A 17,958-nucleotide genomic window follows, 5' to 3' on the forward strand; every position below is an offset into this window, starting at 1 on the left:
TTATCTTTATTTATGGCATTTATGTTTATTATAATTTGTTTTTTATTTAACATATAAAATATTTAATGTTCTTGATTTTTCAAACATTAAATTACTAAGTGATTAAATTTATTACAAAATATTTTTTCATTTCATTACAGAGATTAGGGCTTCATGGAATGAAGGAAAGAAAAAGGGATGGAGATATGATTTTTGAGAGAGAAATAGATTTGAAATTGAAAAATCCCTAAATTACGTATGGTTTCCCTTGTTTACAAGGGTAAAAAGTGTTTTCTATCGTTTTACACTACACTCAGAAACTGTGTTTTAAGTTTAGTTTACTGTCCATAATCTGTCATTTGGGGTTATCTTAGGTTATACATGCATATAGGACATGTTTACATGCTTTAGAGTTGATTTCTAATGAAAATTACAATTTTGTGCAAAAAATACCGAGCTAGACGTCTGGAACCTTCCCCAATTCCAAGAATGCTCTTAATGTAAAACGCAAGTTTTTATGTGTTTTGAAGCTCCCCCAAGCCTCTCCACGTGTCTTCCATGCATTGATGATAGTCAATTCAACCAACAACCCAACTAAAATATGTTGTAAAGGGATGACTCTCCATGAAAGTCTCAACCTCCTAACCACCTTGAAGTTCCTATAAATACAGCAGCTTCCCTCATTTTCAGCTTTCGACATTTTACTCTCAGCTTCTTTACGTTTTCCCTTTTAAGTTTTTAGTTGTTGTTTTAAACTTTGTTTATTTCAGGTTCATCCTTTATTTTCCTTGTTATTCTTAGATTGTAAGTTTGATCTTATTCAATTAAAATTCCAGCAAGTTCCTTGATATCCATCTCTCTCTCTACGAAGTTGTAATCACACAATCTTGTGGAATCGACTGAGTATTGTTCCTCAATCTTGAAAGAGAACGGGTTAGGGTCATTCAGGTTACAACTCCACCATTTTCAGCTTGTTTAAATTCTATCTATCTTTTAATCATGTCTCTTATTTCTATCAACGTTCAATTTTGTTTTTCATTTAAAGTTATGAATTAAATTTATTTTCCCAAGCCTGGTTATGGATGATTAGCTAAAGTTTTTAAAATTCAATAAGGCAAGAGGTGTTTTTCTCTTCTTTTATCATTTAAGGTTGTTTTACAAAGTTACAACTTGATTTGGCCAATTAGTGTTTTAACCAAGCATCAATACTGAAAGGGTTGATACATTTTCACAACTTTAATGATTTAACTTTGGAGAGAAATACTTTAGACATAAAGATTTCGCTCGGATAGCCTAGACATAGGACCTCGACCTAAAGTTATGGTTTGTTTTTATTAAATTAAGTTCAATTTTCTAATAGACATAGTAGGGATGAACTTATACCTTCAAAATCACTTAGACATAAGAAGATGGCGAAGCAAAATCGATGAAAAAATTAAGAGGCACATGGCGCCTAGTTGGAAAAAGTTGTCGTATTTTTAGCTAATTCGAAGTAACTGGGCTGAGTTTATTGCACTAAGTCTTAAAATACCAAAACCAACATTATCCTTGATATTTGCTACCCCAAATTCAATTGCAAAGTCACCAATCAACATCATTTTCATTAAAAAGACCTCATTTGTCTCTGAGGATCGATACTCGGAATACTTATTTCGTTTTACTACTTGGACGGGTGTACACTTGTGCTCTATCATTTATTTTCATTCCAAAATCCCAAACAACACACACAGAGATTAGGGTTTCATGGAATGAAGGAAGGAAAAAAAGGAGGGAGATCTTATTTTTGATAGAGAAATAGATTTGAAATTAAAAAAATCTCTAAATTAAGGATTTTTCCATATTTTGAATTTTTCTTAATTGTTTATTAAATATATATTTAAGAGGGTAAATTTGTAAAATTCTAGAGGGGTTCTATCTTAACCATTTTAAGACAAAAGTATAAAATCTCGAACATTAATCTATTTATGTAAATTTAGTCTCTATATAGTCTAGTAGTTTACTTATGCCTTACAAGTATAACACTAATTTGCAAACGGGTCCTTAATGGTTTTGAAAGTGGCTGTATTTTATTCGCATGGTGCTCCTTCTCCCATAGCTTTTTTATACTGTTGAACTTGTAGTGGTATTTTGGAAGCAAATATGAATTATTTTTATTAGTGGTTTTTAAAATTAAAAAAATAATAATAATAATCAGTTTCTTATTTGATTTTTTTAAAAAAAAAAAATCAATCAATTACCTTTTCAAATTTCAGTAACTAATTTTGTTAGACTGGTGTATTTAATTTTAATGATTTTAAGGGTGTGTTTGAGAGTCTTTCCTTTCCATAAACCATGTTTGAAAATTAGAAGTTTGATTTTAAAAAAGTTTAAAATCTTTTGTAAGGCGTCACTTAGATGGTGATTTTGAAAAATTAATTATACTTAAATCTTTTTTTTTTCAAAATCACTCATTCTACCATCACTCTCCAAGGTGTGTTTGATCTCTTTCTAATTGATAATTACATAAATTCTTGGTAATCGAGATCACAAAGAAGTATTAAATCTTATTCTTAGGTAGCTACTCTAACTCTCTATACCCCACAAAATTGCAAAAATATCCTGCCTCCCAAAGAGTTTTGCCCTTATTCCAAAAAGGTGATACAACAAAACCTCCTCCACCATCGTCCTGTATTCTTCTTTTCTCGTCCTAAAGTCTCTAAAAGGCTCAAAAGATCACGCTCATGACATACTTGAGATGCACGTTGTTTCAAATAAATTGCAGATAAAAAGAATGTATGAAATAAAGATAATTGTCAAGAAAAGTCACTCAGGACTTTATACAACAATCAATCCTATAGTTTACAAATTTAAATTTACCTACCAAAAGGAAAAATAAAAAATAAAAGGAGCAAAATCTCCATTGTAGCATAGACTCATTCACAATTGAATCACCCGCAAGCCAAAATAACAAATGAGAACCCAACAAGCTTTGAAAGAATCTCAACCTTGGCTTGAAATAAGCATCTGCTTTCTGTTGGCCCTATCAGAACTGTTGGTCTTGAGACACAGCTCTGAATCTGATATAGTACACTTCAGTTTCATTTCCAGATTTCTTCTGCATACCTAACAGTTGGGAAGGTCATTTGGAGGAGGAAGAAGAGACTCCTCTGGCCCTTTGCCATTGTCCACTAGAAATGCCATCTTCAGTCCCCATGTGGTGTGCACTTCCAAATGGCAATGCATAAACCAAACCCCTGCCAATATGAAGCAACAAAAACCCCACAAATTTCATGACATGTTCATGTCAATCAATAGATTTTAAGTTTTGTAGCATTTTCCCAATCATTTTCCTTCAAGTCTTTCCCGTCATTAAACATTGAAAGAAAGATGACGGTTGAATTTTGAATTTCAAAATGATATTCCGATGAGGTAGTTAGTTGTTAGTATGATAGAACTCAAACTAGAAATATATTGAAATATAAAAGATATAAGAACTACAAAAACTCCCAAGTAATTCTACGTACTTGGACCCTCCCCTCTCTTGAGTATTCTTACTCAAGCGTAAACCATACTCACCTATTGCCTATCTCACTCCTCACTCACTCTATTTATAACCAAACCTCCTAACAACTTTCCTAACCAATTTCTAATATACCCTTAATACTCTAATAATATCCTCAATTGTATCCTATTAGCAATCCTATCACGCTTCAAATGAGTACATTCTATATAAAAATAAGCCATATTTGATAAAACATGTTAGTTAATATAATGTCTTTTGATGATGCTGCATAATCACTTTGTCTATTAACTTTAACATCTTGTGACACTAAAGTATAAAAATCGAAACTTTTAAAAGGTTTAGAATGAAACTAAAAAGAAAAAAACAAAAATATTGAAGACTAAATTTATACTTTGCGTTCATAAAATTGCCTCTAGTTTCCAGCAAAGTAAAGGTGTTACCTGGATTATCAGCCCGGAATCTGATAGCAACCCATCCCCCAGAAGGAACCCCAATTGTATTTCTCTCCACAGGGTCAATAAGATTGAATTTCTTGGGATCTTTCTTGGGATTGAAGTTCCCTAAGCCACTTCCAACAACAAAGAAGTTGAAACCATGAAGATGAACTGGATGGTTTTCTGGAGCTATCATAGCAGTATCTTGTAACACCAATTGAACCGTAGAGTTATAAGGTAGTCTGTAAAGCCTAGTCCCCTTTGTCGTCTGCAAGTTACTCGGCTGCTTTCCCGTATAGTTGTATCTTATTGGTGGATTTGCAGGAAAGTCATCAGTAAAGACACCATTAATTTTGAAGTAATGAGCTTGAAGAAGTGAAATGGAAGGCATAACAAATGTCACATTGTTTATATCAGCCACCACTTGGTTGCCACTCGAGCATGATTTACAAGGATTAACTCCGAGGCCAACTGTGAAGAGCAAAGAATGATCAACTTCTAATGGGACTCTCGCTGGATAATGTTTTGAGTTCAAGCTGCGGAGGGAGTTTGTGAACTTTGTTGCAATGGGGGTGGCGTTTTGAGGAGGCAGGCCAGTGAAGCTGGTAGGGGTAGTAGAAAGTGTGCCTGAGTAATGTAGAGTGGCAGTGGCAGTCACATTATCAACCGCAACAATGGGGGTGTCCATAAAAGTTGATGCCGAAACCGCATACTTGCCGCTCTCAAGGTTGGCTGTCAAAAGGGCGTTTGTGGTTTGGCCCGGTGCTATGAGGATGGTGTCGGTGCTGAAGGGTTTTGTGTATGCGGCATCGACTTCGACCACAGTGAGCTTGTGCCCAGCAATCTTGAAGAAGAGCTCTTCATTCAGTGCAGCATTGATGATTCGCAACAAATATGTTTTACCAGGTTGTACTGGCACGGAGAATCCTGTGAAAACCAAATATGTCCTTAATCATATATTAGGAGTGTCAAAATTGCCGATGCCTCATTAACAGCTATGCGGCAAATCTTCATTTTAAGTGAGATTAAATATATCCTAAACTATTAGCTTTAACTTTTGGCTTTAGTATTAGTTCAACATGGTATCAGAGAGGTCCTATGTTCAAACCCTACCCTAACAATGTTATGCTCATGCTAATTTCTAAACTCACAAACAAGAGAGAGTGTTAATTATATGTATATATAAGATTTAATATAATGAAACTTATCAACTTAAGCTTTTGAATTTCGCAGAATTTTGAACACTATGATGAAGAATCCCTAACTTCTTTATGCTAAATGAAAACACCATTACCTCAAACAGACAAACCCATGCTCCTGAATTTGCTAATAATGCCTACATTTACCTCGTGTGAGACAACCATGGACAGGCCCAGGATGGCCATTGATGGTGTGAGCATCAGAGACATTAGGAGCCAAACCAGACTTAGTAGCCTCATTAATAACAGCTTCAACATCAGACTTCCACCACTCACCTAAAAGTAAAACAACCAAAAACAATAACAAAGAGTTGGTTGCGGCAATTCAACAAACACCTACAGTGCATTAGCCGAAAAGGGTGGAAATAAGCTCAATTAAAAAGGGCGAGTACCTAATACGAGAACGAGTTCCTTATGGGGCGTGGGGAATGGGTAAGGGACGCCGAGCTTGGGCAAAATGACGATTGCGCCGTAGAGAGTGGCTCTGAGCCAAAGAATATGGGCGTGCCACAGAAGAGTCCCTCTCTGGCCGGTGATGGTGAAGTTGTAAGTATAGCTTTGCCCGCGTTGGATTGGGCACTGCGTTATATAGGCTGGCCCATCTGCCCATCCCGTTCTCAGCTGTCTAATGCCATGCCTGTGTGACCAGACCGTTCAAAAGAGCCAAGTATTATCTTTTTTTCTACATTTTTATTACGATTTATTTCATAAATTTTAATTTCTAACGAAAAAGATCTTTTCCAAAGTTAAGTTTCAACTTAGGTTAGGTAACAATTTACTCTTTGTAATTTATAAACGTTTGTCTCTCAACATTTTATCAACCTACATATTTAGAAACTCCATTAGATTTTAACAACATTTGTCACGATAGAGACCTAAATAAAGTATAAAGGCTAAACTGTTACAAATTTAAAAGTACATTGACTAAATTGTTTACCAACTAAATTTTAGGGGCTAAATCGTTACTTCAATGAAAGTATAAAAATGAAAAAAAAATGATTTTTAACCATATTTATATAATTTTAAAACTTTAGTTAAATTATAAATTTTATCCCTATAATTTGGATCAACTGAAATTTAGTTCTTATGATTTTAAACTTTCAATTTGGTCCCCAAAGGCGGGTAGACTTTACAAATTGTCACTAAATAATGATAGAAAGTTTTGAAACCGTATGAGTTAAAATGAAAATTAACATAAATCACAAAGATCAGATTTGTTTAACTTAAAATTTTAAACTTGTCCTCATTAATGATAGTTTATATTTAGATAATCTTATTGAAGTTTACAAATTAAAAAAAAAAAAAACATTAGTAGTCTAAATCATGAGGTTGTAAAAATGTGCGAATTCAATTCCTATTGAGATATGGAGAATTCAAACTCACGACCTCCTGATCGAATCTCATGATTAAGTTGGCAGTAATCTATTATAATTAATATGATCGTTTTATGAAAATTACACATGTCAAAGTATCAACCAATAGATTGTGAGTTCGATCTCCACCCCACATGTTGTACTAAAAAAATAAAAAGAGATACAATATGTTACTAATTTTCCAGTCAATTATTTTGAAAAAAGAAAATAAAAATCTTATACATGTTTAATAATTACTCTGCTTTTCTTTTCTTTTTTTCTGAAAATACAAAAACTATATGTAAACTTGTTGTTTTTGTTTTGATTTCCACCTAATTAATAAGCTTTCTGTTTACTAAAAAAAAAATAATAACAAAAATAAGCTTTCTGATTCTAGGACAAAATTTTAAAACCATATATATATTTTTTAACTCTTAAAATTTGGCCAAAACGTGTAAAAATATTTCTAGAAAAAAAAAACTTGTAAGTAAACAAATTCATTTGTTTAAAAGAATTAAAAATAAAATATTTGTAAAAAAGAAAAAAGAAAAAAAAAGCCTTGCCATTTGATGAAGCTAGCAAAATATAGTTTTATAAATTATTATTTGAGCACAGTTATAGCAATAAATCAATAATTAATTGTAAATATAACAATAAATTTTATGATTACAAATATAATAAAAAATGGAGGCCTAGCCCAAACGAAAGAAATGGAAAAACTGTTTATACCAATCGTATTGATATATATACCTAATATCAACTATATCAGTGATATGAAGTATATCAGTAACAATGACAAAATTGAAATAAAAAAAACGAATTTTATCATATTTGTAAAATCAACCGACTAATATTATAGTTATAAAGTGGTAATTATTTGCCATGAATGTTTAAGACCCGAGTAACAACGACCCATCAAAATTTTTAGAATTGATATTATTACAACCTCTGAGACATGAAGCATGTAACACAAGAACAGGCTATATTTTGTTTTGTGTGTGTGTTTTTTTTTTTAATCTATATATTTTGTTAATTTTATGGATAAATTTTGAGGTCCAGCTAAATTAAAAAATTTATGAAATTGAAGACTTCAACTCAATTAAGTTTAGTTGGTAGGAAGATAGGATTAGTTGGAAGTTAGTAATTCAAATAGGAAAATTTGAATCAATTTTAATACAAATAAAGTTTTAGTTAATTTTGTTTGAATTATTTTTTTTTAATATAGAGATTCGAATCAATGATCTTTTATTGGAGATAAATATCATAATTAATCAATTGAGCTAAATTTATATTAGAAGTATTTAAATAAATAACATAAAATAATTATATATTTTCATATATATCAAAAAGTTTAAAAGAGAGAATTCAAAATCAAAACTCAAACTAAAATATATGTAAAATACACTAAAATAACATCATGTTTTTATTCGGAAAAATCCTCAATTCGACACTGTCAATTCATCAAAATAAAATTGGTCAATTTTAACAGGTAATTTTTTGCAATAGTAATTCAAAATTATTAATTACATAATAATAACTTAAACTTAAAATTAAAATTAAGCTAAGAGCAAATTTAATACTTTAAAAAATAACTCAAATGAAAGGTGCCTTTTTCATTTTTTTTTTAATATTTTTTTTTCTTTTGAGTATAATAAATGTAGCGTATAGAATAGATGTCTTAACCGATTATTTATACTAAGATTGATTGAAATATTCAATTGAGAGAGGCTGACCAATGGATGCTAACGTTATATGGGACATGGTTGACGACTTTGACCAAAACGGTGTCGTCTTCTCTGGCATAAATGGTGGGACCCGGGAACTTCCCATTTACAGTAACTATGGACTTACTTGAACAAAGCCTGGTAACTTTCTTCATCACCACCTGTTGTAAATTATAGAGGTGAGAATTTGAATCTATAATGTTTTAGAGTGAATAAAGATACTTTAATTATTTAAATATACAAATAATATACTTGAATTGTATAGGTAGAAGTTGATTGTATTAAATTTATTTTTTATTAAAATTAATGGTAAATCCATTCATTTTATGAAAAATAAAATTGATATTGAAATTATTTTTTTACAAAATACCCAATTGTGCGACAACAAGACGAACCAAATACCAATCCAACTTCTTATTATCAACCAAAAAGTCGGAGATTCGAATTATCACTCCATATGTTGTTGAACTAAAAAAAAGAAAAAAAATATTATGTTTCCATGTATATTTTGTAAAATTGTATTTTAAAAATGAGTTAAAACTTCCATACAAATATTTTTTATTAATTTAATTAATGAACATAATTCAACGGTAAATGACATTTAGATTAGAAGTTTAAATTCTCATGCTTCATATTTGTTAATACCGTTAACAAATATTAACGTTCAATGTGACATATTGCACGTTGATTTACTTAAATCGTGTGTTGTATCATGTTAATTAATTTATTTAAAATTTGTCTAATAAATATATCAATCGATATTTTTAATAGAGAACAAATAAAAAAAATTAAATTATAAGTTTGGTCCCTGAACTTTCAATAAGCCATTATGTACTTTAAAAACGTTTCTAAGACGTCTTTAAAATTTCAAAATTATTTTATCTAATTTGTAAAAGGTTTTTGATAAATTCCTTAACTTCAAATTTTGTGTCTATTATTAACTAATTCTTTATTTTAACTATTACATCACCAAACACCTATATATTTGCTTGTGATTAGATGGATAGAATTAGCTTAGACAGCATGACACACGTAATCATTGAATCATTAGAGTGTTAACAATATGACTTGTGAAACACAAAATTAAAAGTAGAGAGACATATAACTAAATTAGAAACATTTTAAAGTACAAAGACTGATATAGCTACAACATCGAAAGTATTGGTTTTAGAGTTTGGTAACCGTTCTTATTTCTCGTTACTTATTTTTTAAAAAGTGTTTTCAAAATTGGGCGAAATTTTAGAAACAACAAATAATCAAATTTCTTATTTATTATTTATTATTCCCACTTCTATTTTTTCCAAAACATAAGATAAATGTATTATTTTATTGTTGAAATACGCAATAAAATATAACATAAAAGTTTTGAATATTTAATTTGAATTCAAATTAAAACTAAAATTAAGTAGGATTAAGTTTATGAATTATAAAGCTAACTATATTATATCTTACATTGAACTTGTAATGACGGACGAGGCATTCCACCGGCGCCGGCGACAAGAAACAAGAAGCGGCCAGCAGCAGCGCCGCCGCTAAGCCTCTGAAGAAGCGCAGCCCCGGCACCGGCACCGCCATCTTCTGCTTCTCTATATTTAACTGTAGCGGCGGAAGAGAGATCGATGGATACGAGAACGATGGATCAAACTATGAATATATAAACAATTTTTTGGGCAGTTGAATTGAATAGGTTTCGTTACGATGTCATTGCATTAGTTAGATTGCCCAAAGGAATTCTCAACACCTAAGCCTTTTTTTTTCTCTCTCTCTCTCTTTCAAATTTTAAAGATGCACCAATTGGGTACCTAAAGAAGGAACAGTATGGAGGAGAGATAAATTAAAGTATTAGTAATTTAGGATTGGTTTGTTAAGAGTGGTTCGGTAAAGTTTCTGTTTATTTATTAAAAATATAATTGCATGTCCCCAACACTCATGAGTTCAAACATGACCAAACACCATTTATATATATGTTTTGTAACAAATTGGAAATGGAAACAAAGTAACAATAAATTTGTGTTGACTGTTCTCAACATTTCTATACAATTTTGAGAATGTTTCCAAAAAATGAGAAACAAGAAATATAATTAGTTACAAAATGTTTAGTTTTCTTAATAAAATTTGGAAATGAGAAACAATAAATAGGAACGTTATCAAGCGAGTCCTAACGTTCCTAATTCCTCTTTTTTTAATAAAGAAAAATATAATTCATGACTCTCAACCCCATAGATGCCAGAATGGTTGATTTTTATTGATGTTGAAACACATTGGAATGAGAACTTTCTAAAATTTCTATATAATTTTAAAAATGTGTTTAAAAAAATATAAACAAAGAAACATAAATAGTTGTAAAATGCTTAGATTTCTTAATAAAACTATAAACGATAAATAAGAAAAGAGAACGTTACCAAACGATTTTTTTTTTTTTTTACCAAGCGAACCTTCAATGGTTAAATCTTGTTTTGGTTCATGAACGTATAGATTTATACTATTTTGGTTATTAGGGGATCATTTATTGGGTGAGAATCAAAATACATTATTTAGATTCTTGCGTTTGTTTTTTAGGAATATAGGATATATATCCAAACACATTTTGTGAACAGATGTTCCGATATCTCAGAATGTCAATGCAGAGAGACATCTAAAGGAGCTTTTGATGGCCTCTTGAAATATATGAGATTTGTAAAGACCCGTTTAGTAACGTTTTCGTTCTTAGAAACGTTAAGCAGATGATAACTATGTCTGTTTCTTGTTTTCATTTTCTTAGAAACGTTTTTTAAAATGGATAGAAATTTTAGAAACAATAAAATCAAACTTCTGGTCTGTGGTTCCCATTTTCCATTTTTTTCCAAAACATCAGGTAAAACTATTGTTTTATTGAATAATATTAAAAAATATTTATAGCATAAAAATATTTGAATATTTAATTTAATATTAAATTTAAAATTTTAGATACCTTACGTTTCTTTTTCAATAAAAAATAAAGAACAAGAAACAATTTTTTAATTTTATAATTAAAACAAATTAATGTATTTATTAAGTATTAAATAACTCTATGGAATTAAATATATTTATATATTACATTTACATTTAATGATATAATATCTCAATTTATTTTTAATCGAAATTGAGGTGTAATCTTCTGGAAAATTTCTAATCCTCCCGTAATAGAAAACTTTCATGCTCCTTCCATTTAAAAGTTGCCACATCTAAAGTATCTTTATTATTATAAAAAGTGAAAAAAATATATAATATATTTTACGTGAAGTCCACATATTTAGAAACAATATTTATTCCATGTAATTTACTTTCTCTCTCTTAATTTAATGTTACATTATCTCTCCTATTTATTACTCTTATACATGATTATTTATTTTTATTTATTTTTTAATCTATTTCTCATCTATTTTTTTAATCTATTTCTCATTTCAGTACTATTTATATCTTCAATTGCTTATCTTATTCTCAATTTTCATTTCCTTAATTTTCTCCCTTAAGAGTTTTCATTTTTCTTACAGAAGGTTGGAACTTCAACTATTTGTATTTCATCATTTAAATTACGTATGACTTTTCAATCTATTTTTAATTTTTATGGTTCTTTATTATTATTATTTTTTTTATCTATTCCATTCTAATCATTTTATATCTTTTTCACTTTTTCTTGAATGCATAAAATACTTTAATGTCTTCATCCACACGGAAAGAAATGAATCTTAAAGTATGTTATGTTTAATTTTTTTCATTTTTATGAATTTTATTATTTGATGAAAATACACTTGTTTTTTTTTGTCATTTTGAGCAAAAACATTGTTGAACTTTAGTTTAACTGAAAATTTTGTTTCATATAAACGGTTAGCCCATAACATTTAATTCAATAAAATGGAAATAAATGGCTAGCCCATAACATATAATTCAAAAAATAAAATTTTCAGTTTTAAATATATGTAAATTAATTAATCATGTTTTATTATTTGATATTGATACGTATATTAAAACAAAAGTTGGATAACAAAATAGGTAACAAATAAAATACATTGTATTTACTTCTTAAGTATTTTTAAGTATCTAGTTTTAAAATTTTTGTTTTTATTTGAAAAATAAAGTTACAAATAAAATTTAATTATAATATTGATTAAATGATACAAAACAATTATTTAACTATTTGAAAATAAAATTACAAACAAAATGAAAATATCAAAATAAAATAAACAAACCTTCTTTCTTATTTTAGAAATCTACGAATGACAATAAAAAAATAAGATATAAAACTACTTAAATACAAATTTTATTGGTTTGAAGAAAGAGAAAAAAGTGAAATAATAGTTACATTAACAAAAGAAAGCAAATCTACCAAATGTAAACTTAGCATAACTTAACTAGTTAAAATATTTATCCGGATCAAAAAGTCATAAATGCATATATATGTCCTGCTGAAAGAAGAAAATTAAGATGTAAAAAAAAACAAGGAAAGAGGAAAAAAGGAAACAAAATAAAGAAAGAAAAAATTAGCAAATAAAAGTTGAGAATAAGAGAAGTGAAAGATGTAAATAAGAAATAAATAAAAAAATTAAAAAAATAAATAATCATATAAGAATTAAGAGTAATAGATAGGAGAGAGAATGTACGGTTAAATTAAGAGAGAAGATGAAATACGTAGAATAAATATGGTTTCAAATGTGGATCCCATGTAAAATGGAAGGAGTATGGAAGTTCTTCATATAAGGAGCAATCTTCTCTTTATTTCACCCTTTCCAATTATTTTTCACTATTTTTGTAACTAATTATTTTTCAATATTTTTGTAATTAATCATTTTTCCCTTTATTTTAATTAAGATGCATCCTTCTGTACCATTGGAATTGGTTTTTTGTTTAGTTATTCCGTATAAATTCTAAAAAACAAAGAATGAATTCCACACGGAGACGTGATAAAAAAAAATTATATCATAAATCAGTATTATTCCTTTGGATTTTTTCTTTTTCTAAACTTGATAATGTATAAATATAAGCCAATGGCCCTACTAGAATATATATATATATATATATAATCCAATCAAGATATTATCAATTATGTAATTGGCTTCTTTTGAAAAAAAAAAGAAAGTTCAAGTTGAAATTGAGATGAATGGCTAATATTAGATATTTTATATATAGAAAAAAAGACTCAAATTAATACAAATTAATTTGTTTTAAAAAATAAAATATAAAATTGGTATAAATTAAATTCATGAAAATACAAATTATTAAAGACATAAAAGTTAACAGTAAAAATTACATAAATATTCGTAAAAACTTTCTTAGAAAAATATATAATTATAAGATACCCCAAGTATAAATCAGGCGTAGCTATTCAAATATACGCATACATCATTATAAGTTTTCTTTTAAAACAAATGTTGTTATCTAAAGATGTTAGATACCTAATTAAGATGTTTAAAATTTCGGACATCTAAAGATGCCGAACATCAAAATCTCACAAAACAAACAACCCCTAAACTTTCAAAAGGTTGGTTTTATTTATAAACTTAAAAAGAAAAAAACTTTTAGTTGTCCTTAAACTTTCAAAATATCTTTTTAAGTCATGAATTAAAAAAAAATATAACCGTTTTGGTCCTTGGTGTATCATTTTTCCATTTAATGTTTTCATTTACCTAATACTCGTTTCCAACATTTGTAGTTTGTGTACATGCTCACATTAATATGTTAATATAGAGATATTCCAAGCAACATTAACAAATTGTTAAAAAAATAAAAATAAAAAATAAAGATCAATATGTTTATTTCTCTAAAGTTTAGGAACTAAAATAAAATGAAATAAGCAATTCAACAACCATAATTGGTATTTAAAAATTTCGAGAACAAAAAATGGAACAAACCTTAAAGTCAAAAGGAATTAAATGAGATCTTAAAACCTAATATTATGTAAGATTAGGTTTTCTACTTTGCCAAAAAAAAAGTTTATTTTCCAAAAAGAAAAGTGATTATTAAGTTAAATCATACATTAGATCAATTATCTTCCAACGTTTGTATCAATTATAGAGGTCAAGAAATGATCCTGCAATTCTCAAATTTACCTTCAATGTATAAAAAACTTTCACATCATTCTACGAAAATTATTAAAATCAACTAAAAACAAGGTGATATCATTAAATTATTATTATATTAAAACATATTTAGACAATCGGATATATAATATCTAACAGAAAACCCAACAAGTTAGACCATCAAAATCTATTTAAATTCATTTATTTCAAGTGGAATGTTCCAATATTAAAATATAGTGATAAAACATTAATTTAATGACACATAAAATGGATAGAAAATAGAATCCTAGAAGAAGGTATAATATAATATAAAAAACTATTAATAAAAGATTCTGAAACTTGAAAATATATTTTAAATTGGGAAGTTGATTTGTTTCAACGAGACGTAGGTGGCGGTAAGAGAAGGCAGTTGCAGGATTTGGTGCAACCGTATTGGGGTGAAGTACACCCGATCCTAGCTAACATAACCAAACACTTGATTCATACAAAAACGGTGGAAAATAGAACTAATAATAATTTTAATCCTAAAAAGTTTTTAAAATTTTATTAAAATCTATTCCTCATCTTTAAGGAAAAAATTTACACGACTCATTTTTTTGTACCTTCAATTTTTTTTTTATTTTTTATTTTTATCATGCTACTTTATTGGATTATAGTCTCAACTCATCAATAAGATGAAATTTATAAGGGTTTGTTGGTGTGAACTTTTCTTAAAAGTTAGTGTTGGAAAAAATCGAGAAATGCCACGTCGGCTTTGGGTCACTGATGTGCGGAGGTTGGCAGTCTAAACTTAGCCACGCAGCAGGAGGTTCCTACAGCTTGGTGAGCCTGAGTTTCCAGCCAGAGCACCTCCTCTCGCGTATATTTGGGAGTAATTTTAACAGAGTTAATAACTGTCAGGATCATGCCGCGATCCTCACCTTAATTCTCATAATAGGAATTCCCATATGAACTCCTATAAGTACACTCTCATTTCAACCAAGCAAATATGCAATTGATCTATCTAAAATCGACTTAGAGATTCAAACTTACAACTGACTTGAGGGTCGAAGCATCTTTTCGTTATTTGCAGGTCTCCTTGCCAAGCTCGCTCGACTTAGCTCGATCTTTCGGATATCATCACGTAGATTTCTTCCAAAAATAATAATAATAATTATTGTTTTTGCTTTTTTTTAGAATATAACACATTATAGTTGTAGGATGAGATTCAAATCATCATAAGGTTACTAAGAGAGCTATGACTTATTAAAACGACCTCCCACATCGGCTTTGATGCACGTGCCGCCGATTGCTGAAGGTCACCAAAACCATGGAGGCTATTGGTTAATAAAATGCGTGGGGGCTGCTTGTTTCAAAAGAAATAGAAAAGAAAAATGTTAATTAGAGAAAAGAGAGAAAGAGGAAAGAAGGAAAAGAGAAATCTCAAGAACATTTTAGAGAGTGAAAGAAAAATATCCATAATTACATCGGAGAGAAAGAGAGAAGAAAATAAGGAAGATAAAACAAAGAAAGAATGTGTTAATGGAAAATAGAGAGAAAGAACCAATTATGTAAAGAGAGAAAGAGGGAAATAGAGGGAAGAAATAAGGGATGGAAATCTAAAATATTAGTGGAGAGGTAGTGTTATGCATGAATTCGGCCTTCTGGAATCTCGCCAAATTTACACCAATCTTTTAAAATTATGAGATCAATGAACCCACAAAAGAGAATGACACTAAGACTAGCGTGACTCTTGCCACACGGGCTTCGATGCTTAAGTTAGAATCGAAGAAGTTGAGTATAAGATGTAGAGGGTATTGTGAGCATACCTTTAAAGTTTAGGTTGTTGTGTTATTTACACAAATTTTCCCTCGAGATCTTCCGTGTTGGGCTTGTCAAGCCTATAGTTGATGGAGTCGTGGAATCGTCGGCCCACTTCGGCTGGGCTACATTACATAACCAGTGTGAACTGCTTGGTGCCGAGTAGAGGTCGGGGCCGAGCCTTGGTCGGCCCAATCAACTTGGGTTCTTGACCTTTATTTCGTCGTTTTTTAGAATTGGGCTTTCTCGTCTACCAATCTAGGCCCAACCTTCTACTATTTATCAAATCTCGTTTTTATTTATCCCATAACAATTTCCCCCATCCTCAAGATGGTGATTTTTTTTTCAATGGTTGAGCTCACTATCTTCAGAGTAAGTTTGTTGAAGTGAGCTTGGGATGTCGATTCAATAGTTGGGCTCGCTATCACGAATCAATGGGTAAAAATCGGGTCTGATAAAATTGGTGTCGTTAGACCTATGATTCCCGGATCAGTCACTAGTGGAGTACATACCCTTGTAGACAGTCGTTCTCGTCAAGGTCTGTAGGCATTGAGTTCTTTACCCGAAAGCTTTACCCTTGTAGGCAGCACGATAAGCAAGACATGGATGGGTCCGGTGTGTGGGTTTGAAGGGAGCTAGAAGAATGGAGTTAGGCATGCAAGTGGAAGAATGAAGTTAAAATAAATTGAAATTGGAGAAGAAAGAGACGTTCGTGTCTCCCAATATAGGTACCCCTTCCATGATTGCCACGGTATTAATTATCCTCTCTTCCAATATAGCTACCCGTTCCATAATTTTAAAAACAATATTTTTGGTTTTTCAACCTTTTTGTATACTCATTCCCACTTTTATGCATTGATTTTACGTTTTGTTAGGATATTTTTCATATTCTTCTACCTCTTAATCTTTATTCATTTGACAGATTTCACGTTTATTTTAGGGGTATATTGTTATATAATTTTAGCTATTTTTGATATTTTTATCACAAAATTTTAGGAGTAATTGTTAGATAATTTTAGTTATTTTGATGGGATGATATATTTGTCTGGTTCATTTTTCAAGTTGCACTATATAATATGACTAATTTTGCTGGTAGGCTTTTACCTTGAAAAAGGCCGAAGATGTTAGGGGTAACAATAGATATAGCCATTTAAAATAGACAATTTCAAAATATGGCAAAACAACTTTTGGTTTTCAATAATGACCAACGCAAAAAAGTAGGAAGATCTTTACTAATGTTCAGGGATAAAATTACTCTATTCTAAAAGTTATTTTTACTCTTAAGAATCCTATTTAACCATATTTATAAGATAATTCAAATATTTTTATAATCTTACTCATAATAGTTTTCCAACCCATTTTAGGGAGAATTATACTAACAAATCTAAGGAAAAAAATATAATATCTAACAAATATTAATAAACAAAATGTAATTAGAAATATACTAACACTCAAGCTGTGAACAGAAAAACAAAAATACAACAAATACGGACAACAAATATGATGAACAAAGAAACAAAAGTATAACAAATACGGTGAACACAAAAATACAAGAATAACAAATACAACAAATATGGTGAAGAGAAGAACAAATACAACAACAAATACGGTGAAGAAATGTCTATTTCTGTGAACAATTAATACAAAAATATAAAAATAAGGAGAAAGTAACAAATACAGTAAATAAGATCAACTAAAGAAATACAAATATTATGAACAAATAAGGTATATTTTTGGGGACAATTAATACACAAGCAGTAGAGAGATACAACATGGGAGAAATAAACAAATAAGGTATATTTTTGGGGACAATTAATACACAAGTAGTAGACATGTGACAAATAATAGAAGGTATGATATTCTCATTTTTAAATCAAAAGTGTCGAATATAAATAGAAGTTATGACATTTTGATTTGGCTGGTCATTTTTCAA

General features: G+C 29.6%; 1 protein-coding gene across 1 annotated transcript; it reads right to left on the reverse strand.

Annotated features, from left to right (window-relative positions):
• Positions 1-2,705: 2,705 nt before the first annotated feature.
• Positions 2,706-9,797, reverse strand: LOC111018939 (laccase-4). The gene is made up of 6 exons (XM_022295206.2): positions 9,643-9,797; positions 8,200-8,351; positions 5,507-5,751; positions 5,262-5,390; positions 3,922-4,842; positions 2,706-3,212 (listed from the first exon to the last, which is right to left on the reverse strand). The coding sequence occupies exons 1-6, from the start codon at positions 9,763-9,765 to the stop codon at positions 3,082-3,084; spliced, it is 1,701 nt and encodes a 566-aa protein (XP_022150898.2). The 5' UTR covers positions 9,766-9,797; the 3' UTR covers positions 2,706-3,081.
• Between the last annotated feature and the right edge of the window lie 8,161 nt (positions 9,798-17,958).

The sequence above is a fragment of the Momordica charantia genome (genome assembly GCF_013281855.1).
Source record: "Momordica charantia cultivar OHB3-1 chromosome 3 unlocalized genomic scaffold, Mcharantia_2.0 BLBB01000003.1, whole genome shotgun sequence".
Classification (NCBI taxonomy): domain Eukaryota; kingdom Viridiplantae; phylum Streptophyta; class Magnoliopsida; order Cucurbitales; family Cucurbitaceae; genus Momordica; species Momordica charantia.